Below are 26,705 nucleotides of genomic sequence, written 5' to 3'. Positions count from 1 at the left end.
TTGTGGGTCTACGCTGAGTATTACTAACACTGGAAACGACTTTCTATTTCCTGTCCATGTCAATTTTGCATGTATTCATTCATAAGTAATTTCTGCATTAATCTGTGATTTGTTTTCAAGTTGCGCAAAAATTTGCATTATTGTTCAATTTTTTAAAAAATATATCATTTACTCTGAAGTATGCATTTTAATGTAAAATATATGCCCTTTTGTACGCATCTTGGGACATTGTTGAGCTAACGATTGTACTGTAAAATTTGGAGATGTACACAAACGAAAAGATAACTGTTCCAATCCATGTATTAGTCCAGGGAGTTTGAACCAGGCTTGTTAAAAATGCAGACCAAATGAAAACCTCAAGCATCTCTAATGTGAATCCATGTCTCCCAGGCCTAATTCTATTCATGTGACAACATGAAATAAGACCGTTCACTTTTTCCCCCAAGAAGAAACTTTTAAAAATTATTTTTTTAAAAAAAATGATTACATCTACACTGAGACAGTAGTAAAGAAAGCCCATATATAAACTGATTTATTTGAGGAGGTGGGGAGGGGGCTGATACTTAACTGCAATCATGTTCATCTGCTCCATCTATACAATCCCTGTCACCATCACACACATAAATTGGATCAATGCACCTGTGATCAGGACACTGGAACTGACCAGGTTCACATGTCTCCGTGAAAGCTATGAAGACAACATAAAAACAGACACCAATTTAATATATCTCCCCAACACCCACTCCAAACCCTATTTAAATTAACACACTATGAAGAATACTATAGAGCAACGCTATGGGTGGCATACTCAGAAGAAAAATCTCATTGAATCAGTGGGACAAGTTCATAATGACTTCAGTCCCATCGATTTCAATATAAGTGCAACTAGCTTAGCAGAGAAACAAAACAGAACCATAGGTAGCTGCCATATACCAAGTGAGACCACTGGTCTATCAAGCTCAGTAGTATCAACACTGTCTGGCAGCAATTTTCAGGCTTTCAGGAAAGAATCACTCCCAGCCCTACCTAGGATTTACGCACTAATAACTGTGCTAATGATTTCAGCCAGTGCTGGGTAGGAGCTGGGTAGCAAAGAAACAAAAGCAACCACTTTGAAGGTGGCTCGGGGTATTTAAGGCCACCATCTTGCTGAAGCTAAACAGGCTGGGACCAGTCAGTGCCTGGATGAGAACCATATGTACATCACCTTGGGTTCCATGAAAGGCAGGGAAGGTAAGAAAATAAATAAACATGTTTTTTAAAAAGGCTCTTGGTGTAGGAAAGCACATTCCTGATAAGGATGAAGCACAATGCTCCATCATTCCTATCTGAATACTTACTGCAGTTTTTTTCATCTGATCCATCACCACAGTCGTTGTCTGTATCACATAGCCAAATTCTGGGAACACACTTGCTGTTATCACAGGTGAACAAGGCAGCAAGGCATGAGGTAGGGCCCTGTGTGGGACACTGAAATTCATCACTACCATCAAGACAGTCATTATGCTTATCACACCGCCACCGGCTAGGAATGCATTGGCCGCTTCTACAGGTAAAGGCCGATGCGGCACAGGAATTGTCTAAAGAAGAAAATAAAATGTTGAGGTTTGCATTAGAATGTCACCAAAAACAGCCTTCCTTGCAATTACACTAAGAATAGAATAAACCATGGTTTATTAAGCCATGACTTTGTGTTATGAGTAAACCCTAACCATGAGTTTATCTGTGGTTTTTTCATTGCCAACAAATCACGATCTGAAGCTTTGGTTTGTTGTTGGCTTACAAATCTTACTTTGTTTTAACTATGGCTTAACATTATGTGTCAATCCAGCACCTTTCCTTAACTATGGTTTATCTCACCCCAGCCTCTCACCAACCTACAGCCATGAGGCAAGAGCAGCTGGAAAACAAAACACTCTTTGGAGAAGCAAACAATGGTTTGTTTGTGGGACAACATTTGGTTAACTTTTAGTTTATTAAACAAACAATGGCTTAAAAAGTCATAATGTGTGAATCAGGCCAATGAGATCAAAGCTAATCCCATGAAATAGATCTGCCATAAGTTTTCATGTTTATGCACTCTTCATTCCAAAACCATATAATGGATGCTAAACTTACAATGCAATTGGCGCCACAAAAATTAATTAACAAAATATGGTCATTTTTTTTATAAACTCAAGAGCTGAATTCCTTCCATGCAAGGATCTGTACTGCAATTAAATACTTTTTTAACAAAAGCAGTGCTGTTTTTTTGAGATGCAAAGAATACTTACTTAAGGACCCACAGTTCTGTTCATCACTGTTATCATGGCAATCATCCACACCATCACATCGATAGTACCTGGGTACACACCTTCCATTGCCACAAGAAAAGGAATATGAACCACACTGTAAAGTGGGTGGCTCATTGGATGGATCTTCAACACAAGTCAGCTGATTAGAACTCAGCTTCATTCCATAGGGGCAGCCACAAACCCTCTGAAAATTAGGTACTGGGAAGCAGAAGTGACTGCAGTCTCCATTGGGATTTGTTGCTCTATTACAGTAGTTAGTGCCTTCAAAAAATATCATGAAATATTAATATGTTTGCAACACCACAGAAACAGTTCAAAAATACTCCCCTTGCTGAAGAATGAAAGATTGTAAAAGATGAAAATTAAGGTCACGATCCAGCCAAAGCAAAGCACTTCTAAGTCCACTGATTTCAATGGAAGAATTAAGCACGTACTGAAAATTTCACCCAGTGAAATTAATCGGACTTCAATGTTGAAATCTAACTGGATTCCTTTCCTAAAAGATTTTTGTATCAGTACCTTTCAAAGGTTAAAGCAGAGTCTCACTACTTTCAATACAATCTACTAAAGCTAAATATTTATTTAAGCTAAAGAATATGCATTTAAGTACTAAAATGAAGCCCAAATTATCTATTCCAACCCTATGGCAGCGCCTTCCTTCACTATTGCCACACAAATGGTTCCATAGCTTACATCAGGGGTAGCCAACATGTTGCCCTTCAGATGTTTTGGACTACAACTCCCATCAGCCCCAGCCAGTGTGCCCAATGGTCAGAGATGATGGGAGTTTTGGTCCAAAACTTCTGAAGGGCATCAAGTTGGCTACCTTTGGTCTACTTAATCCAGACTATAGAGTGCTAAAAGAAGAATGGAAAGGTGAACCATGCACCCCATATGATGTGCTACAAGATACACATTGTTCCTTCATTAGTTAAAGCAGGTGAGCTACTAAGTGTCAGATATCTCTCTCCAACAGTTGTTGCTGCTTGGTCAACACTCATTTTTATCAAATATCCCCATCATTTTATTGCGTTAGTCTATTGCAGACAACTGTATGCCCTCCAGATGTTTTTGAAGTTGTGGTCCAAAACATCTGGAGGGCACAATAGCATAAGTTTACAAACACAAGCAGACACATCTATACTTAAGTGAACTGTAGCAGTACATATTATGAAAGAAAAAGCTGACGCTGACCTATCTTATCAAGAAATTTCAATCAAAACTTGAAGACATCTGAAAACGTTTAGAAGAATTTAAAATGTAATCCTGGTGCTTATCCTTGTATAAGTACCACAGATATGCTTACCTATTTGAGAATGAGCATTATATGCTTTCACATGCATGATATTATTGATTCCCCTCCTAATAATAGTCATTTCTCCTCCATCAGACTTTCGAACCCGAACTATTCCACCAAGCCTCCAATCAGTAAAGTATGCATAACCTGCAACACCCCCAAAGGAAAACATCACAAGCTCATTATTCTATATGAACAATAGAAGCGGTCATGTCCCTAAACTGATTGGGCAAATGTTTGGACCCAAAAGTACCCTATGGGAGCTGAGGCACAATTCTGTTTGTGTGTGTACGAGGGCGATTTCTGTACACCTTTTGCTCATTCACCTCCCCCCACACACAAGTTGTTCTACAAGTTCCCCCAACCATAAGGAACAAATTTTGGAATGGGGCACAGAGAAGAGGGTAGCAAGAAAGGCTTGTTCTTTCAGGAGAAATCCACTTATGGGAGTTAGGATCCAAGTGAATTCTCACTCTAAACTCTTCCTAAAGCATTAGTTTCTTCTTGCATATAACAAAAGTAATACCACACAGGGTCAGTTGATGATGTACCAAATTATTCATTCATTCATTTATTTCTCACCCTTCCTCCCAGAAGGAGCCCAAATTAGAGACAAATTCAGTCTGAAAATGAATGTGTGATGTGGGGTTTAGTCAATTCCTCCAAATATTTGCTCCAGAAAGAGGCAACTATGAATAAGATCTTTGGAGAAGCCTTTGAATTTTTACGAGCAAGCAACAAAAACTGCATTTAGAACAGGGAGTTTCAGGACTGCTCCCAACATGATTATTTCCCTTATTCACATTTTTAAAAGATGTTATTATAAACCAGGCAGAAAATTGCCAAAGCTGCATTTGTATGGTCAAGGGAGTCAGATGTAAGTTTGAAACCTGAATTTTCTATCTGCTTCTCTGCATGTGTATTGAAAAAGCAGGTGAGGAAATAAAACCTTGTAAACTGAAGCTGTCTTGGATTGCAACTCTCATCATCCCTGACTTTTAGCCATGCTGCCTGGGGCTACTGGAGTCCAACAACATCTGGAAGGCCACAGGTTCCCCATCCCTGCTGTAAAACAATCTTTTCATAGGAAACCTGCACTTCAAAGTCTTGTGAGCTATATTCCAAAAAGCTGTTGTGGATTTTCATATTGTGAGAAACTAAAGACTTCAGTGATTCCATGTATATATGTTTTCATACCATACTCACCTCCAAAGATAGTGAGACCAAATGGATGTGTCATCTGATTAATGCGTTCAAGCGACTTCCTGTCTAATCCATCAAAGGTACTGTGCTCAATTTTATCAAAGAAGGCATCTACCCAGTAAAGTCTTAAGGAACTGAAAAAATGACAAAGTTTTATTTGAACTTTTACAGATAGTCAGTTCGCTTTTTGAGACATGCAGACTGAGAGTATCTTCCACTGAAAAACATTCCCATCTAACCTCTATTCATCTCAGTGGAGGTTTGATAAGTACAGATTGTAAACAAGGCTGTACCAAATATTCTACCATGAACACCTGGCACTAGGAGGAGAAAATATTTCAGAATCTGCCTACTGTCAGCCTGTTTACTATTTTTGCTAGTTGTTTACTGCCCAACTGGTAGCTGTTTAGGAACTATTTTTTTCAAGGGGAATTCTTTCTGGGAAGTCTTCCCTGCCATTTGGGACCCATATGGCAAGGGTGATGATACTCTACAGCCATTCAGATTTGGATACATGATGATGGTACAAAGCCAATTCAAACTGAGGGCAATGTTTTCTGGATCAGCACTGCCCTCACTTCGGATGGGTGAACGCTTTCAGTCTTTCTCAGTAACCCCTGAAGAAAAAACCCTGAAAGAAAGCATTTTCACAGCAAACAAAAGCCTTAAAGTGCCATCCCCAGCCCTTTCAGCTCAGCCATAGCTGAACATCTGACTCTGATGTTCAGAAAGGTATTTCAGATGTTACTTCCCTACAATCTTATTTTTTTTCAATTTTTGATGGAAAACTAAAAAAACTGCAGTTTGCAAGAAAATGATTCCACTATCAGCACTGTGGAAGAACTGGTAATCTTCTTGCTGCATTTGCTGTAGTGTGAAGGATGTTCTTTCAATGTGCACTGATGGTTGAACATCTGCTCAAACAAATTTTAGATTGAATTTATTTCTTACCTCCAATCAATAGCTAAGCCGTTAGGCCAGCCAAGTGTTGTGTTCACAATTGGTAAGGCATGTGATCCATCACTCCAAGCTCTCATGATCTTAGCAGGACGGAACCAGTCTGTCCAAAATATGTATCTGAAAATAAGAAGGAAATACCTAAAACTGACCATCAATGTAATAAAAACCCAACCCTCAAACCAAAAGCTACCTTTTAGTGACATTTTGCTTCAGTGTACTGGTTTTTTTTAATGTTTCTGATATATTTTGCACAATGTCCAGTGCTTTTAGGCTCTTAACAAATAATTTAAGTTGCTCTTTTTTGCTTCTGTTCCATAATTGGTTGGATTTATTGTGTAAGTAGTTACTTTGTTTTGACACTTGTTCTTGTTAACAGTTATGGCTAAAATAAATAAAACTGGATTGAACCAAACATTAAATAAAGAAATAAAGAAATAAAGGATTGGATCCAGATTTCCCCCAAGCAGATTTTACAGCATGCTACACTGGAAGAAGGGATAGGTAGGTGATGCTTGTCAGTTCTTCATTCCCCCTGCAGCCCCCAGTGCTATGCTGTTTCAGAGGGCTCCCTGACCCTGCAGAGCATTTCTTTGGGTAGGGTGAGGGGCTGCAAGGGGGAATTAGTGCAAATTGCCTAGGGATGTCTTGATCCAACATTATTATTATTATTATTATTAAAATGCAATTAGACTGCAGGAAAATATTCATTCAGAAATCCAATCCAAAATTCTCCTTCAGAATTCAATCAAAATGACCAATTTGCATTAAAATTAAGCTGTAACTTTGTTCATTTACATTTTATTATCAATGAAGAAGCAGTCATCTGCTATACTGCTACAAATTCCCTCCCCATCCACTATGAATAAATAACAGTAAATAAAAACCTATTGCTTAACGCTGCTCATCCATGAACAGTAAGCAATAAGGAAAGCAGGAAATCAATAGGAGGAAGGTCCTTCTGTTGAACAAACCAAAGAAAACATTTGGAGAGAGTTTTAATTAGCCTCTCATCCAGAGTGAATGGAAACCGACTCTGGCCTGTAGCCAAGTGCCAGGAGATGAAGCCCCCATCAGCAGAGGCAGTAAGCATAACCATGATAATAAAATTCACATGGGCTTCACATTCTGAAATAGGTTATTTTTGCTCTACAGAGCAAAAACTTCAGGTCAAGATTTGGCCCTCATAACTGGATATCAGAGACTAGGTAAGTGAAAGGCATGCTCTAACACTCCTCAAAGGGAGTTCTTTATATAGATAACACTGTACAGATAACAGTAACTCTTAAGCTGCAATAAGGTCTGTTCCAATCCAAAAAAAGAGCACAGAACAAACACTTCTTGTTTTTTTTATATAGATAATTCTGCTGAATACCCCTTTTGTGTTGATTTTGTACCATCTTGTGTTTTGCTCTGGTTGTTATAACTACTGCCAGGACAACAAGGGGAAGGGGGAGAAGCCCAAATGAAGGAAAATATATTAGGAGGGAAAAGGAGATTCTTGGACTGAATGCATTAAAAGGTATGTTTGGAATACAAAACTACATGGCCTCTAAAAAAAAGCCCACACACAACAAAAAAAATGGAGCCAATCTACAGATTTCAAAATATCATATGGTATAATTTTTTTACAACTGTATCACTTCAGAATGCAGGTGGAATCACGTTCGAATACACACTCACATTTTTATTTTAAAAATTCCTACATGTGGAAAACTAAGCTAGAAATCTTTTCTCCAGCATTTAAACTTTCCACAGACAGGAACTTTTGACACAGAGAAGCATTCTGACACATGGTACATTATCTGCATTCTAAAGTGGTAGCCTCACCTGAGGGCTCATATTTCTGAACACACAGTTCAGTTCTGAGACTTACCCAATAACAGGATGAACCACTATTGAACGAGGATTATTCAAATTCTGAACAATAGCTCGTCTTGATTTATCTGCCAGCCTCATGACAGTAATGCTCCTATATGGAGGGTCTGTCCAATAGATATTCTTGGAGATCCAATCAAAAGCCAAGTCTTCAACTGCTTCCACTCTGTTGGCTACAAGGATTTCCCTGCCTAGTGTTTATATAAAATAGATACAAATATATTAAAAGGAAAATGGGCAACTTGCACATTAAGCTTTATATAATGAATAGTTAACAATGTGTGTCAATTTAACCACTTCCCTTCTGCTATCCCCAAAGTGAGGGGCCAGTGAAGGGGGGGATATACCTCAGTGGTAGAAAATGTTATCAGCGTGCAAAAGATCCAAGGTTCAATCTCTGACATTCCCAGTTAAAAGGAACTGGGTTACCAGAACTGAGAACCTGCTCAGGCTTAAGGTCCTGGCGATCTGCTCCCAGTCAAAGCAAACAGTGGGCTAGATGGGTCATTGTTTTATTCTGTATAAGACAGCCACATATGTAAACACAGCAAATTTTCAAAGTGCTTTCCTAAGTCAGTGCGGTTGTCGTGGTGGTGGGGTTTTTATTCAAAACAGCAATTTTCTTTTGCAACCTGATTCAATGTGATCTGTGTTCTAGCACTTCTTCCTGAACAAGATGGAGCCAGATCTTCCCTTTCAGTATACAAAAATGTAGAAATGGATTATTTCAACTACTGTGACATATTAAGGATATAGAGATTGCTACCCATCCCCCCCTTACACACCAATTGAAGATGTTAAGACAGGTAGAGGAGGAACTCAAAAGTGAGAGTTTTCCATCTTACCTGTCCCATCAGTTTTTTGTTTATAAATTATGTCCTTAATGGTATCTGAATAGAAGATGGTGTCCTCCTGGGCATAGAAGTCAATCCCAACAAAATAGGAAGGGGTCCCTGTCACAGGAATGATCACATCTTCCTGGCTGGAAAGATTGAATGGGATTCCGCGCACAGCTAGCTGGGATGAGAAGAGCAGAAACTGTTGTACAGCTGTAAGAGAAAAGAACAAAAAAATGCACTTACTTTAAGACTCCAATGTGCATAAAATAATGCTTAGTTGAAGTTAGAGCTTTTAAAAAAGTAACTGAGGAGAAAACTGCTGTTACCGGTATGAAAACATGATACCAGAAAATATAAATTCAATTAAAAGTGAAAGGACAGGATGGAAAATTCTAATAAGGCACATACAGAAACATAACAAGTATCCAGTCTTAAGGCATGTTATACAACAAACCTGCTGAAACTAAGCAGGTTTGTAATGCCTCCATTGCATGGGAAACTTAGGTACCCTTGCCTTGAGTTTCATGATGGAAGAAAGATGGGATATAAATATAATTAATAAATAAATACAATAAGGGCTAAACCCAGCAATGGAACTCTGTCTGCTCTAGGTGACAACAGAACCCACCTACCCTTATAAGTCCCTCTTGAAATCAGTACTGGATGCAAAAGGGCCTGGAATGGGCAGCAGATATGGGCCTATGTTCTATATATAACAGTTTCTACCACATGGAGTACTTTTGGGGAATGTAGGAAACATGCATGCCATGCTTATGGGAAGATGAAGATGTCCCTGTGCACTTTGTTAACAATGGTACACAGCAGCTGTGAGGATTACATACAACGAAACAGGAATGCAACCATCCACAGAACCATTACTGAAGAGAGTCACCCTAAGTCCTTACCAATACAATGTCGTCCATCAGTGTGCAAGTCAAAGCCCAATGTGCATTTGCAACGATAGCCAAGACCATCATTATCTGTTTTGTGACTGAGGACACAGATCTGCTCACATCCATTATTACCACCGCAAGGGTTTCTTACTGGAGTAAGTAAAAGAAATATATATAGTTACAGTTACAGACTTACCAAACATAATCAAATGTTAGGTTTTGATGTTGTTGTTTTTAATTTCATAAGTATTTTTCACCTAAGTACACACAGAACATTAGGGAAAAATATCATCTTTCCTCTAACTCATGTTAAGTGCCTCTTAGAAAACATTTGACATTTTTCAACTCCATTCAGATTTCAGAACAGTCCAAACCCAAACATAGCTAAGGATACTAAGGATATTACAGACTCAAACATGTGGTTTCAAAAGTATGTATTTTTCTTTCTACATGCCAAATACATTTAAGTCCCACTGATTTCAAAGGGAAAGTTAAACACATTGATCTCTCCTACTGAAAATAATGGGCTGTATTCAACTATTAAGAGCAGACTTACTGAAATTAACGAAACTAAGTTAGTCATGTCCATTAACTTCAAGACGTCTATTCTGACTAGCACTGAATATTCCCACCCCCAGGACTTGAATTGCATAACTAGCTGAATGAGAGGCTGCCTCACACTTAATTCATCTGAAATGCATTCATTCTGATCCAGCTAATACAGAAAAGTCCCTTCACCTTTATGAGTAGTTAGAACAGTCTGCCAAAAGAAAGAAAGAAAGAAAGAAAGAAAGAAAGAAAGAAAGAAAGAAAGAAAGAAAGAAAGAAAGAAAGAAAGAAAGAAAGAAAGAAAGAAAGAAAGAAAGAAAGAAATTCCTAAATATAAATGTGCCTTTTCTCCCTAAATGTCAATGCATACTTCTGAGGCTGGGTGAAGCTTGGAAATCCTCTTGTAGAGGAGTGAGCCACACACATGCTGCTGCACATAAGGATCATCCCAAGAGATGATCAGCACTGCCATCTTTAACAGCACTGATCACCTGAAAGATAGAACAAGATGCTCGGAATTAGTCTCCTAGCTATCAACCCAAGCCCAGTAGGTTCGCAGTGATGTCAGACCTGACAGTGCTGCTACCTTTGACAGCAAGTATGTGACCAAATCCATCAAGGAGAATAATCCACATGTGGCCCAAACTGCTAGATAAGCTCTTCCCTGTCCTAATCCTGCTACAACTTCCATTGGGTTTCTTCCAATACAAGTGCAAGGATTCCTTTACATCAGGGATGAGGAACTCGTGGGCCTCCAGGTGTTGTTGGACTCCAACTCCCATCAGCCTCAGATAGCACAGACAATGGTAAGAGATGATGGGAAATGTAGTTAGCCAACCCTGCTTTACATCTGTTTGCTTATACCCAATTCTTTGAAACCTTTCAGAACAAAAAGAAGCAACTGAATAGACATCATCCATGTCTAGGCACACAACATAGTTATCTGTTACGAGTTTGTGTGGTGTAATGGTTGGAGTGTTAGACTAGGACCTGGGAGACCAGGGTTCAAATCTCCACTTAGCCATGACACTCACTGGGTGATCTTGGGCTAGTCACTATCTCTCAGCCTAACCTATTTCACAGGGTTGTTGTGAGGATAAAATGGGGAGAGAAGAACAATGTACTCTACTTTGAGCTCCTGGGAGGAAAAGGTTGCATATAAATGTAATAAATAAACAAATCATAACTTTTTTTACAGGCAAACCCACAACAGGGCATCCAATTTCATCTTTTGCAAGTTTAAAGAGGTTATTTCATTTGGTTCTCTCATATGACTTACCATATGGCTGCCTGAGAGCATGATAAACTGTCACTCCGTACGGACGCAAGGAAGACTGATAAATAACTTGTGGGTTAGAATCCGCAAATTTATTCACTTTCATCACCGCCATCTTTGTCCAGTCAGTAAAATATACACTGTGTTCAAAAAGGCTTATTCCATAAGGATGTGGAATTAACGAGCCTCCATGAGCTACTGTTCTCCTGTTTTGAGCCAGAAATTTTTTAAAAAACTGAAAATAAAGACTGACAGTCCACAAGATCATTATTACATTTCATCTCTGATAAACCAACTTCACAAGTAACTTAGCAACTGACTTTTAGGACTGTAAACAAATATGTACACTGACTACCACAGAAGAAAAATCATAAAGGAGAAAGAATATTGGGACTATTTAAAGCTGAGGAGGTGGTTAAGGATAGTGCATTAAAGAAGGTGGTGGTGGGGAAACACACACATACCTACATTAGTTTAAAAGGGGGGATTAATGGGCTCAAACCAAGAAAATCAATTTAACTTAAGGGTCACCAACCTTTTTGGACTGGAGGGCACATTTCAAATTTTGAGAGAAATTTTGGCTTAACACCAAATGGCTGCCATGGGTGTGTGGCATAAGTCAAAATTAAAGTGTGATCATTGTGAAGCTTGACCCAGAATTGTATTTCCATACTAGGAATAGCATGAATTTCTGCCTGACATACAACTTTTAAAGGCACAGGAACCCTGTTTTCCCCAATGCTATCCCGCCTACGCTACCTTCTGTACCCACTTAAGTGGAAGCAAGCCCCATTAAACACAAAGAGCCTTATTTCTGAGTAGAAATATATACCATTGTACTATAAGTGAATTATATAGAGAATTCTTAATGAGTCCCTGGTCTTTAGCTCCCGCAAAGTAGGAGACATATCTAAACCTCTTTGCAAAATTTTCATGTGTGCCTTTGGGGGACATTTTTTAACATTCATTTACATTAACTTATTGTGTAGTAGTATTTGCAGAAAATAATTCCTAGGCACTACCTGATCTCAGGTGAACCCAGCACAGGAAAGATGCATCCTGATTGCTAGGGGAAAAGGAAGGGCAAACTATGGCGATTCCGAAGACTAGGAAAAAAGACTTTAGGATCCCAGAGATTCCTATTGCCTGGTATCTAGACAATTCACTTACCAATCACAGCTCTAACTTCGCTCATTGGCTAAAAACATTGACAGGCAGGAGCAGCTAAGCTGGCTCATTTCACATAAATCTCTTAGAAGGTTACCTATAATTTTGCTCTATAATATTCTTTCTATAAGGTCTAAGGACTTTTAAAAAAATGAAAGCTCAGGTTTTGGCCTACCTGAGGGGGGTGCCATTGAAGGCCTTCGCAAGTGCCATGGGTGACAGGTTGGCGACAGCTGATTTAACTGTTTTACTTTACATAAGAAGAGCCTGCTGGATCAGGTGTAAAGCCCATCTAGTCCAGCATCCTGTTCTCACAGTGGTCAACCAGATACCTGGGAAAAGCCTGCAAGCAGGACCTGAACACAACATCACTCTCCCCACCTGTGATTCCCAACAACTGGTATTCTGAGGCTTAGTGCCTCCAATAGCGAAGGTAGAACAGTGGAGGTAGAACATAGCCATCATAGTTAGTAGCCATGGGTAGCCTTATTGTACTTGGATATTGACTGTGGCATTAACCCTGAAGCAAGACTATGTGTCAGAAGAACTGCTGTTATAGTATATATCCAAGTGAACTGGAATTTAAGCATTAAAATGGCATACTCCTATGTTATTTTGGAATATGCTGCTTATATTGAAGCATCTCTTATGTTTACAGTAATAAACAAGGAACAGTTGCACTCTAGAAGAAATGTTACATTTGAACCTCTGTGCAGCAATAAGTAATAGTCTTTTTATCTTAGAGGGGGAAAAGATTATTCTATTTGCATTCTTGGTTGACTAAACTGTGGAAATGGCCTTGAAAAGTCCAGATTACAAGGAAAAACAAAGATAGCAGCATGACTTTAAAAAATGAAGTTTTCTGTTGTAAATGAAATTAGTGTGACAGAAGTGGCGGCATAATAATAATAATAATAATAATAATGATGATGATGCAAATTCTCTGCATATAGCAGTTGTGCAGAGTTAGATATTTAGGGATTAACACTTGGAGCAGGGATACCCTTCCCCATTCCTACCAATCATCTCAGGATCAACATTTGAAGCCCCTCCACAACTAACAACATATAAATCAACATATGCACTGACATAACCTCCCGCTCTTCTACAAGCATTCTAGGGATACACACACACAAAGCAGGGATATCCGTTTCTCTTATCAATATTCTAAGGATCAATGCATGCAAAAGGGAGAGCCTACCACTTTTCTTTTAATAATCTAGCCCAGGGGCACCCAGCACAGTGCCCTTCAGTTGTTTAACTACAACTCCCATCAGCCCTAGCCAGCACTGTCAGAAATTTATTTATTTTTCTTTATTCTAGTTATTTATTTTTATTCTATTTTTAAATTACAGGAGTTGTAGCCCAACAACACCTGGAGGGCACCATATTACCTACCCTTGGCCTGTTACTACTCATAGATCTAGGGACAGGGGTAAATACCTAAGAATCAGAGGTTTCATAATATAATTTAACATATTTACTCATTAGCTTTATAATCCTGTGTGGATTTAATGGAAATCCATACCGCTGTACAACACTTTTATTTTTCTTACACAACTCACATTGTTAAAAAGTTTATTATTTGAACAAGCCATAGTACATGTATTAATTAAAACTTCCCACCTCAGTAGACCATCGTAAGTTACAGTTTCAATGTAATCAAATCGGCTATCCACCCAGTAAAGTCTCTTCAACACAATATCCAAAGTTATCCCAGCAGGCCAGCCTAATTTTGTTTTAACCAAATCTAGGCGGTTTGTTCCATCCATGAAGGCTCTTTCCACTTTAGGATCACCAGAGAGACTATCCCAATCTGAGAAAAATAAATAACTATAGAAGAGAAAAAGAAAAAAAATTCTATTGAGTGTCCTTCAGTCTTCATATAAATACTACAAATAGTATTGCAGCACCAGACAGCACCAGGACAACCACTCTGCACACTGGCCAAGGCAGGAGTTTCAATGGCAGAAAAGAAATGAAGGACCTATTTATGTTATACCTAGGTTATACCAGCCACCAGGAAATGCTTCCAAATGGCAGCAGCTCTATAAGGGGGATTATACAAAATCTTATCACATCAGTCCTCCCAAATTGCATGAAGGGTCTCCCCAGCAATGCCATCTGTCTCGTGCAGAACCACTGCAAAACCAGTTCCCAGCAGCTTATATACAGGCTCATTTTGTATATAATGTGGCCTAAGCTATAGCAAACAGAACCCTAGGCCCCAATCTACTACAAGAGTTATAATATAGATTATCTAATGCAACAGAGCTCTGAGGATATATCTATCAGATGGGTTATAGGTTTCACTTTCTAAATTGGAGCAAAACTAGGTCTCATCTGAGATGGCAGTGTGGTTATACTAATTGGTAATAAATCTCTCTGTGAAAAGACCTTAGTAAGATCACACCCACACCATACATGTAAAGCACACAGCTTCCTGCAAAGAATCCCAAGAACTGTAGTTTGTTAAGGGTGCTGGGAACGGTAGCTCCGGGAAGAACGACAGTTCCCAAGATCCTTTGGGGGGAAGCCATGTGCTTTCAATGTGTGTTAAACGCATGGTGTGGATGTGACATAAGAGATAACTAGATGCCACTGCCTCTGTTTTTATGTTTAACACTATCTTTCCTAGGTACTGACCCTGCAGCAAGTGCTAAGGAGTTGCCTGCCATCCCCAGCCACAGACATAAACACAGGAAGTTGCAACATATTTCTTTCTCTTCTTCTGGATTCACCAAAATGTTCATATCAGAATTCCAGTATTGCTGTTCATGACAGCAGTTGCAGCAGAAATGAGGAAAGGAATATAAACAAAAGAATACAACTCTGCAAGAGGGCAGGAACAGGAGCTAAAAGTTCCACATCTACATCTGTTCATATTAATATCTATTCCACAGTTTGTCACATTTCAAAAAGTTGTACTTCTACAGTTTACAAATGAAAGGAATTATGTTTTATTCAGCATTATTACTTACCCAACAGTAGGATCAACAGCTATTCCTCTAGGGTTTCCCAAACTTTCAGCAATAAGAGTTACACGATTAGTTCCATCCAAATTTACCATATCAATTCTGTTGACACTGGTTTCCACTATATATAGCTTGTTGTTAATCCAGTCCACAGCAAGGTTTTCAGGTGCATCAACTGAAACATTTAAAACTTCATGGATACCTGAGCCATCAATATCAACTGAAAAAACCTGAAAATAAAGTTTGAATTACAATGATGGACATTCACAGGACATACTGTAAGTGCCACTTTAATGTGGAATAAACTTCTTGCATGTAAAATTCTGAGTAACACTTATGTCTGAGAGGAATTATGAAATATTAGCTGAATGTAAATGTATAGCTCCCGATTAAACAGTTTCTTCCTTCTACAATGGGAATTCCCCCAATTCCTTTTTATTTTTATTTAACAAGATTTAAACACCATTTAATAAAAAAAATCTAGGTGGGTTATATAAAACAATATAAAATAGTTATGGATGAAATCCAAAATTTCTTAGGACATTTTTCTGAGAAAGTTTCTGAGATTTTTTTCCCACATACACACACACACACTTTGCAGAATTTTTCTCTGAATATTCTCCACAATCTTTTTGTGATGGCCACCATTCACCACTCCCACCCACACTACAATATATACTCACACACACACACAAAATGCCCTAGAATGACACTAAGTCTGGGGCATTGTGGATGCAAAATGGTGGCCAGGCAGCAGCAAAAATAAATAAATCACCTACTGCCACCGCCAATAATAAACCCACAAACGGTGGAGAATTTCAAGAGGCCATCTGCACATATCTCTACTGTCAATTGAAAAGTTTGTAACAGATAAAGCAATAAGCCTCAACACTGGATCTGAAACACATCCTTCACAGACAGGTAACCCTGTCCTCCTTAACTGCAAAAAAAAAAAAAAAAAATGGCACTCTGTTGTATCTGTTGGTAAAAAGATCAATCTCTAAGATGTCCAAAAATTGGTAAAAATGATTGGGCACCTAAGATGTTTCAAGACAATTTGTGGACCATCACATCTGCTCTCTCAAGGTATGTGTGAGATTTCCCAGTCTCCAGAACAAACCACTACTGGAAAGATATTAAGGGTGCAGCACCAGTACCACAGCGGAATGGCCTCTTGGCATAGCCTCCTGTACCTCACTTGTTTATGTAATACTTGATGGTAGTATTGCCTCTACCAACCTAGACCAACGTATTTGCACACAAGTCTCAAAGGAGATAATGAAAACGACAACAGAGAAAAATCTTCTTATGATCATGTATTCCATATGACATTAACAGTAGAACGTGAAATGGATAAAATGAAACCTAGAGAAACCACAGCATGTACTAAAAATGTCCTTGCATTGTTCCATACCAATAAAAGCCAAGGCATGGACAAGGGCAGAAGAGCCATCAACCTGATATTTTGTCAGATCCTGCTAGCTACATCAACATATGTCAGTAGCATAAGAATGGTGTGTGCATGTTGTCATCATTTTTAACCTTTACTTGTTGAAAATTTGGAGCAACATGATCTATGAGGAATATAACATCATAAATCAGTGACATACCAAACACACAGAATGAGGCAATATTTGATGATACTGAGGCTGGTGGATAATGCCAAACAAACCTAACACTGCCTTAAAATAAGTAAGGATATACACAACAGCCTCAAACACAGTCCACACAAACAAGGCCTGTCAAAGAGAGTTAGATATATGTTAAGTTATAGGAATTACATATAATCCTCTGTTCACCCATATCTTTTGCCTCCATTTCTAAGGAGCAATGTTCCAGGTTTCCATTACTTGTAGACTTTTTGTTTCTTCCCAGAAGCTGAATGTGCACTGGCAAGGTCAAGCTCAGATTTGCAATGTCACATGTCCTATATAGTAAACTATTTTCAAGTTAAGCACTCACATAAACCCTGGCCCAATTTCCTATAAACATGCAGCCAAATCTTTTGTTAGGGAACCTCTATTCAGCAGTGGTTAGGCCTCAACTGAGTACTGCATCCAATTCTAGACACCGCACTTTAAGAAGCATGCAGACAAACTGGAATGGGTTCAGAGGATGATCAGGGGACTGGAAACAAAGTCCAGTGAGGAGAGATTGAAAGACCTGGGCTTGTTTAGGCTTGAGAAGACTGAAGGGAGATATGATAGCACTCTTCAAGAAAGGTTATCACACAGAGGAGGGCCAGAATATGTTCTCGATCATCCCAGAGTGCAGGACATGGAATAATGGGCTCAAGTTGCAGGAAGCCAGATTTCGACTGGACATCAGGAAAAACTTCCTGTTAGAGCGGTAAGACAATGTAACCAATGACCTAGGGAGGTGATGGGTTCTCCAACACTGGAGGCATTCAAGAGGCTGCTGGACAGCCACCTGTTGGGTATGTTTTCATTTGGATTCCTGCACTGAGCAGGGGGTTGGACTTGATGGCCTTATAGGCCCCTTCCAACTCTACAATTCTATGTTTCTATTCTGTCTGGAGTCAGTGGAAGCTATGCTCCCTAGATTCTACACTGCATCTTCTGCACTACTACTTTTTGGTATGCACGTTAAGCTACTAGGGTTGCCGTATTCCAGTTCCACAAATCTGGGCAGGTTAATTTGCATATTATGTAAAGTAGTTGCATATTATGCATATTATTTGCATATTATTTGCATATTAAGCAAATATTTGCATATTAATACTTGGATTGTCCAGTTGTTTTGTTTTTGTGCCTAGGAATTACCACCAAAAACTGGGGAAAGATGTGAGAAATCTTTTTTTTAAAAGCAACATTTTCAGCCTTAAATGCCTAGACTCTAGTTTCCAACACTATGGAGTATTTATTGATTGATTAAGAGAATTTGTATCCTGCCCTTCTGCTGTTAAAAACAGAGCTCAGCACAGCTTACAAATATAATAAAAACAATAAAAATACACAATCAATATAAAAACATAATAAAAACACAAAATAGCAACAAACATAAAGTAGGTCAGGGCAACAGTACGGTTAACCATATACGATATATTTCAAAGATGTGGTGGGTGGAGAAAAACAAGAAGCCAAAATATTAGGAAAAGGAGTCTTTCACACCACATGCTCAGTTGTAAATACTGTTGCAGCAAGCTTTACAAGTTCCTCCAGTATTCCACTGGTGCAGGCACTCAGACATTCAAAGTATTTGTATGTTTCTTAGGTTTCATAAAAGCAGAGCTTTGCTTAACTCAAAATTTCTTCTCCCTTTGATCAACCACATCTACACAGATTCCACCTCCATACTCAAAATGAAACTGGGCCTGGAAGTGTGCAACAACCCCACACATACCTTGCTAATTAGATTACCAATGCCAGGATGTCTGTCTTATCAACTACGCTCCTGCTCCCCCCCCCCCGGGCATCATGAAAGACCCAGTCCTGGGCTCAGAAAGAAAATAAATATCTGGTCCTCTTCAAAGTATTGATAAGCCTCTTGTTTTAATTGAAATAATAATTATAAATTCTTGTTCTTATCACTAATGGGAGTTAATTATCTTGCATATGCTGCTGTTGCTTCTATGGCCGTAACAGAATGAGGTTAAAGATAAGTGAAATGCAAATAGGAAAAAAACAACACAAAAGGCAGTAACACTTTCCTAAATGTAATACCATACCAACCACAACAAGATTCCTATGAGTAAGGCAGAAAACTAAGCATCTCACAACCAAAAATATGATAAATGAAGAAATATTTATATGAAAGCATGACTATCAAATATATTTATTATTTACACAAACTGTAAAGATATTTATAGTGCAATCCTAGGTTTATTTATTCAGAAGCAAGTCCCAGCGTATTCAGTGGGGCTTACTCAGACAGGGACAGAAATGCAACTTCAAGTGATAAGCAACTTCATTCACACAACCCAAAATTCCGAATCATGCCACTTTACGCTGTTTTGCAACTGTTTATACTTGTTTTTATGGTTATTGGATTTTAAATGGCTTTATTTCTTGTTGTGAGCTGCCTTGGTTTCCAACCCTACCTCACAGGGGTGTTGGAAAGATTCCATACACGCACACGCACACACTGCAGATGTATAAATACATACAGCCCATATAATAGTTTATTGTCAAACCAGTTGGTCATTGCAGAAAAATCAGTATTAGTTTTAAAAAAATCAGTATTACTTTCCTACAGAATAAAAACTGTAATACCTAAGTAAGCCCTGCCTACTTGCTTTAAAATAGGACTGGAGGGCACAAACACAGTTCTTTTTTACATTCACTCCAAAGTCCCATTGATTTTCAGCACATTCATAACCATGTCTACTCAAAAGTAAGTCCTATTGAATTCAATGGGATTTACTCTGGGCATATGGGATTAGCATTGCTTTTACAAAAAGCAAGCATTGGGAAGGTTTTCAAAACACTGCCCAAGATCTGACTCCTGCACACAAGAGGAAAAAAAACTGAAATGTATATACTTACCCAATTTATGAGATTTTTCAGATAAACAGGGGGTGAAACCACCATTTTGTTTTCTAGACACTGCCTCAGGTCAATGAAACTGAAACACAATCCCTGATTGGCTGCAATCCTGAACGGGCGCGCTTAAAGCTACGAAGTGCTATACAGTACTGTTTAAAGAAAGATTTAACAGTTGGGGGGGCGGCTGATGTTTTTATGTATATCTCGAGAACCGGACCACCTAGAAACTTTTTTTTTTTTTAAATTAAAGCTGAGAATCCGGGCCACCTAAAGGACTAGCCGGGCGTTGGGTAGCATGCATAGAATCCGTGTAAAACCCAGCTAACCGGGCAATATGGCAACCCTATAAGCTACACCCTACCTGCCAATCAGATCAGCGAGTACAAGTATATGAACCTAAAACCATTTTTGTTTTTTTTATTTCCTTCACTCCAGTTCTGTATTATCTATCCAAACGTCTTAGCTAAGCAAATTAAATGGGAAGGCAGAGATGGGTAGTGGCAGAGTTTCCCTTGACACCTCAGGTAAATATCTTCCCCTTAATAAAAGAGTCCCCTTACTCTTTAACTGAGTAATTTATAGCTGCTCTTTTGTGTGTGCATACGCAAATTTGGGGATGGATTTAGTCCCCGCAGTACATCTTTGATAACTAGATGTAAGGATTCTCCAAAGCCTCGTCTTTGAAAACAGATCTAGATGATACACACAAGCAATTATAGGCGACAGAAAAAGGCAAATATTCTCCAAATCACTATTAGAGTGTTTTCACATTGAACTTTATTCCATTATTCTGACGATTTATTTCCTGTTAATTTGCGCATAAAATTTGAGCTTTCACATGACATAACAGGTAGCTCTGGAATTCTGGTGGAATGTAGTGGAAGTTTAGCGCTAATTTCCGCAATAAATGATACCTGAAAAATTTCGATAGCAGGGCTGGGAAAATGGAAGATCGTGGGATTTTTGCGCTAGCTGCTGCTGCTACCGTGACAGGCATCCCAGCATGCAGTGCATTCCCGCCCTTACCAACAGCCATCCCAGCATGCAGTGTGTTCCCGCCCTTCTGTCATGCGGCCCTGTCACACAAATAGCAGATAGCAGCATTTCAACTATATGGCAGAAGGTAAAGGGAGAGTGGTTTCATGACGACGGGACGAGATACTTGACCTGCAGTGCCCATGTGCACAACGGGAGAGGGTTGAAAACGAGGCTGTGTGAAAGACAGTTGCGTGAAATGCCGCTATATCGGCTGAAAAAGTACTGTTCCTTATCGCAAGAGGTCCTGCAGTGTGAAAGGGATTTTTGAAATCCGGAACGAAGCGCTACCTTTTTAATCTGTTAAAGTAGCGCTATTAGCCCCATGTGTGAAAGCAGCCTTAATCAGATCATTTTGGGAGAAAATTCTTTCCTGCTCCCCAGTAGAGTAGTTTTTAGGAATTGGGCCATGAAATGTTCTTAAGTGCATGTGAAGACAAGAGAAAAAGTAACTTTTTAAAAAACTTATATTCTTAAGTTGATGCTTCACAAGTAATACTTATACTTGAACCATTTGGATTTTAAGCTGAATACACCTTTTGGATAAAATGAACTAATATAAGCAATTAATAAAAACAATGAAATAAAATATTGGCCTATAGTACAATACACTGTCAATATTTCTTACCCAGTGCAAAATTATCTGTAATATAATTGAGGAATATCTGATTTTATCTTCTCAGAGAATACAGTACTTTCACATTTTAAGTGATCAAGTTTCAAGAAATTGCAAAGGAAAAATACACCCAGTTTTGAAAGAATGTCTACTATTTCTCTTAATTAGGTTTTTGGACTCCATTTCCAATAATATTAAGAATTGCTCAAGATAGCACCATAGCATAATAGCTTGCTTTGTTTGATATATTACATGTAAGAGCATAGCTTGCAAATGCGATAATTATCATAAAACCATCTCAAAGTTCGTTTTTGTTGGAAAACAAAGAAAGGCCCTGCATATGTTCAGAGAAATGAAAAGTTATCAACACATCCTGCTCTTGGATCCCTCTGCTCTAAAAATACCATATTGCTTGACATTTTAACCTACTTTATCTTGCACCGTATCTGTCCAAAATATCCTACGCAGCTGAAAATGAAAGTCCACGCCGACAGCCACTCCACGGTTCCGGGATTGTACTAGAGTCTGAAAACTCCTTCCATGAACATCTCCAATCAGCAAATCGCGACCATTAGAAAAAATAACTGAGGCCACTCCAGCTGAAAGTATGGAGAGCATCAGTGTGCCATTTATTTTGCAAATAGACATTAATTTGAAAATACAGTAAGGATAGATAAAGACTGGCAGGTAATACTGATAATTAACTGAGTATTACCAACTTATAAAATATTGCCTTAAAGATACACCTATATACCAGGTGCGGGGAACCTTTGGCCCTCCGGATGTTACTAAATTACAACTCCCATCAATCCTAGCCACTGCTGTGGCTGATTGGAGCTGTAGTTCAACAGCATCTATTTATTTATTTATTTGTATCCCGCCCTTCCTCCCAGCAGGAGGCCAGGGCGGCAAAGCACTAAAACACTTTAAAACGTCATAGAAACAGATCTTAAAATACATTAAAACAAAACAGCATTAAAAACATTTTAAAAAAACAACCTTAAAAAAGGGTTAAAAACATTATTAAAAAACATATTAAACAATTCTGACAGATGCAGACTGGGATAGGTCTCAACTTAAAAGGCTTGTTGAAAGAGGAAAGGGGGGCCAAATGTTCCCCACACCCACTAGACACTTTTTAGAATCTGGTTCTTCATGCCTGTCCTAATATTAACGCCCAATTTACACATTAAACTGAGGGTCATGATTCCCAGAATACCTGGATAACTGTCCATATAATTATCTGCTTGTATGAATAGATATCCATACCATTCATACTATAGCTCTATTTCATTTTTGAGAAATTTCCCAGATCTGTAATTAACTATATTGGAGAAGTACCAATATGGTTATTGTGGAAGGAGCTACACCTCTGGTGTCACATGTAAATTGGGACCCACTCTCAGGGAGAAGATGAACTAATGCATATATTAAAACAGCAAAGGGAAATTACCAATTTCTCTTTTAGGATTTTATACTTTAAAATATGTATTTATTGTGTAGAAATCAGCCCAATTTAAGCTAAGTATCGCAGGTGTGAATGGTAGAGTTAAATGCATGCTTAGGAAGCTGCCTCATACTAAGTCAGACTACTGCTCCATCTAGTTCAGACAGGGATCCTTCTCAGCCCTATCTGGACATGCCAGGGTGGAATGTGGGACTTTCTGCATGCAAAGCATGTGGAGTGCCACTGAACTATGATCTTAGTTAAATCTCTCCCATTTAGATCAACGGCACTCAGAAATGCTTCATGTTACGGTGGGCTGCGTTCTTTGTTTTCATTGCTTAGTGAAGGAAACTTGGGAAACTCACTGCCTGGTCTTCCAGCTTCATTCAGCTAATAGGAAATAGATGGGACAGGCAGTGACAAGGAAGTGCTGGGAGGCACTACAGAACTTTAAACATGCCTGCATTATATTCAAGGGCATTCCACTACCCCAAGCATATAATTGGCTTTTCTTCCAAGCACCTGAGAGATGACAAGATAATGTTAGCTTTCAAAGCATCGTTCACAGAAAAAAAGATCAGCTCCTGGAGCTACTGGCTTACATGAGGTATTGGCTCGGCAATGGCGGTGATGCTCCAGGACATAACCTTCTGCACAGCGACACTGATGGTGACCAACACGGTCTTCACACACTTGGTCACAAACGCCCCACATCGTGCAATCATCAAAGTCTGTGGCACAGACAAGGTTGCAAACATTACTGAACACGCGTGATCCAAGGAATTAACTGTTTTCCTTCTGCCTATTTGCAGAGTCCCAATCACAACTGACATAGGTTCTCATAGGAGATAGGTCTGGAGGCAAATGAGGCCACCACCTGCTAAAGTTCAGCAGGTGTGAGTCTAGTCAGTGCCTGGATGGGTTATCACCTAGGAAATACACGTATACTGCCTTGCTGGAGGAAAGAGGGGAATATAAATGTAATTTTAAAAAATAAAAAACTGCAGAAACACCAGCTTGGTTGTTTAATATAAGGGCCAGCAGATCTGACACTGGAAATCTGTGATATATATCCCTATGAGGTGTTTTAACTTAAAGCCAACTGTTCTTGCAATAATGCACCTGACTACTTGCCCTCTTGATCCCTATCCCTCATGGCTAATTACATCTAGCTGGTAGAGTATGATGGGTTGAGCCAAAGGAGTGGTTTTTTTATATGGTTGTCCATGTAATCTTCCTAGTCTGGCTCTGGGGATGGGTATTGGGGGCACTGTTTAACAGTGGTTCTGCTCCTATCTCCAGGGTTGGTTCCTGAGAGGAGCATTGGGAGAGCGCTCTTTGTCCCTCTGGCTGTTATGCTATGGGTTTTTCCACAGGACATGATTTTATCTCTAATGCTATATGAAGCTGTTGGGAGCAGTCATTAAGGGATGTGGAGCAAGGTGTAATCCAAGGGTGAGAAACCTTTGGCCCTCCAGATGTTACTGAACTATAATGCCCATCAGCCTCAGCAAGCATGGCCAATGGCTAGGGATGATGGGAGTTGTAGTTCAGCAACCTCTGGAGTGCCAAAGATTCCTCACCCCTGGTGTAATCAGTATGTTGATGTCACCAAACTCTATTTCTCTTTAAATCTTAATCAGGTGTGGCTGAACAGGAACTGGTGCCTGGGTGCAATGGTGGGCTGGATGAGGGCAAATAAACTGAGCTTGAATCCAGGCAAGACAAAGGTTCTGTGGGTAAGCTATTCCCAGGTCAAGGAAACAAGTCAGTTGCCTTTTCTGGATGGGGTTGCACTTCCTTTGAAGGAGTACATATGTAGCTTGTGGGTGCTCCTGGATCCACCTTTGTCACTATTATTATCATCATCATCATCATCTTTATTTATACCCCGCCCTTTTTCCAAACTGGAACTCAAGGCGGCTTCCAGATAAAAAGTACACATAATTAAGAACTACAGTCCCTAGTGGCTTCAAAGGCTAAAAGTGCCTTCTGCCAACTTTGCCTGGTGCCACATTTATTGCCATTCCTGGATCAGATAGCTTAGCTACAGAAGTCCAGACTTTGGTAACCCCCAGACTGGATTACTTCACTGTGCTTCCCTTAGCTGTAGCTAGTACAGAATGCTACAGTAAGACTACTGAAGGAGGTGTCCTATTGATGGTACATAACACCTGTGTTGAAAGCGCTGCATGGCTGCCAATATGCTACTGGACCAAGTTTAAAGTTGTACTATTGGCATATAAAGCCCTGGACACCTTCAAATCAAGTTACCTCTGGAAACATGTTACCATGTATACCCCTGCCCAGACATTGTGATCGTTGGGAGATCTGTGGGCCCCCAACATTTATATTACATCTACTACAACACTGGCCTTTAGCGCATTCCTGCCCTTTGGGATATGCGCTGAGAGCATGTCCACACCATATATTTAAAACACATTACTCCCCCCCCCCAAAAAAAAAGAATCAGAGGAACAGTAGTTTGTTAAGGGTGCTGGGAATTTGTAGCTCCATGAGAGGAAAACCAGAGTTCCCGGGATTCTTTGGAAGAAGCCACATCCTTTAAATGTGTGTTGGATGTGCCTTAAATATATGGTGTGGATCTGCCCTAAATGAACATCAGTCAGAGGAAACTGCTTAAATCTCATCTGTTCACCCAGGCTTTTACCAGATAAGGAAAGCATCCAGCTATGTTGATGTATTAATGTGATCTATTTTGTACTTTTTTTATAAATGTAATTTTACAGTTTATTTTATGATGTCCACTACCATACTTTTTTCTTAATAATGGCAGCACAGAAATGTTTGCAAATAATGATAGTAAAAAAATATGGCAATATTTGATTTTGAGTTGCAGTGAAGAAGGAAGGTTGATTTAAGCCTCTTCCCCGCGTTATATTCTTGATCGACCTCTCTCTCTGAAAACTACTATTAGCCCTATTTTGGAGGAGTGGGAGAGGCACACTTTGGGAGGAAGCAATTTGGATTGGTGAAATGGCAAGAACAGAATGAGCTAACCCAGTCCCACATCCAGCACAGCTGCTCCAAACAAAATCAGAATTGCCCTCCAACTACAGCTGCTTTAAAAAAAAAAATAATTGGAGGATCTCCCAGCTAGCATCTGTTTTGGCCCTTTAAAAACATCCTCTAACTACCCACTCTTAAAGGTGTCACACACTGGCAAATACCTCTTGTGTACAAGAGACCTAAGGCAATCCTTTGGTGGGCAGTTTTCACTTACATGCCCAAGCTTCACATAAGGATTCCTTTCTTTCAGAGATTCAGAGGCCTTCCTCTGCTGCCATGTTCTCATACATTCTTCTTCTATTATATGGATGCACTTATCTACTTACTAACAGAAACATACCTAATAGATTCAGATATGAAACAATGCCTTTTCCATATTTTCCAGGAAGAGAGTGGGGTGGAAACTTACACTGTAAAAATGGCCAAGATGTCGGAGTGTATGTTCAGCAAGGGGTCCACTATAACAGTAGCAGCAGGAACCACAGCACCTGGTTTCTCCATGAGGTTCCATTAAGCTTCCATTTTCCTTAAACTGACCCCAGATTGATGCCTATCTTTGGAAAACCACTGCCTTGGTTAAAATATGAGATTGTGTGGGTCCCATTTAATGAAGACAACATGCCGTGACTATATGGGTTTGAACATGAGTCTCAGATTTCAAATTCAAACACTGGATTTGCTGCACATCTATGAAACAAACTGGGTGACCTTTTGCAAACAATGACCCATCAGCGCTAATCAAAA

At 39.3% G+C, this 26,705-nt stretch overlaps 1 protein-coding gene across 6 annotated transcripts in view; it reads right to left on the bottom strand.

Moving 5' to 3' along the window:
- The window catches only part of LRP2 (LDL receptor related protein 2), a 221,166-nt gene that overhangs the window by 116,825 nt on the left and 77,636 nt on the right, over window positions 1-26,705 (bottom strand). For all 6 annotated transcript variants that reach the window (XM_061608563.1, XM_061608564.1, XM_061608567.1 and 3 more), the window contains 14 exons: window positions 23,534-23,662; window positions 21,914-22,083; window positions 15,335-15,558; window positions 13,980-14,186; window positions 11,190-11,392; window positions 9,374-9,511; window positions 8,475-8,678; window positions 7,628-7,820; window positions 5,746-5,871; window positions 4,798-4,928; window positions 3,601-3,738; window positions 2,274-2,555; window positions 1,341-1,580; window positions 569-688 (listed from right to left, as the gene is read on the bottom strand). In XM_061608563.1, coding sequence (XP_061464547.1) covers window positions 569-688; window positions 1,341-1,580; window positions 2,274-2,555; window positions 3,601-3,738; window positions 4,798-4,928; window positions 5,746-5,871; window positions 7,628-7,820; window positions 8,475-8,678; window positions 9,374-9,511; window positions 11,190-11,392; window positions 13,980-14,186; window positions 15,335-15,558; window positions 21,914-22,083; window positions 23,534-23,662 — 2,505 coding nt within the window. The remainder of the gene's footprint in view (window positions 1-568; window positions 689-1,340; window positions 1,581-2,273; window positions 2,556-3,600; window positions 3,739-4,797; window positions 4,929-5,745; window positions 5,872-7,627; window positions 7,821-8,474; window positions 8,679-9,373; window positions 9,512-11,189; window positions 11,393-13,979; window positions 14,187-15,334; window positions 15,559-21,913; window positions 22,084-23,533; window positions 23,663-26,705) is intronic.

Source organism: Rhineura floridana, chromosome 2 (assembly GCF_030035675.1).
Source record: "Rhineura floridana isolate rRhiFlo1 chromosome 2, rRhiFlo1.hap2, whole genome shotgun sequence".
Taxonomy (NCBI): Eukaryota; Metazoa; Chordata; class Lepidosauria; order Squamata; family Rhineuridae; genus Rhineura; species Rhineura floridana.
The sequence above is the reverse complement of the archived record's forward strand: the minus strand, read 5'-3'. Positions and strand labels throughout refer to the sequence as shown.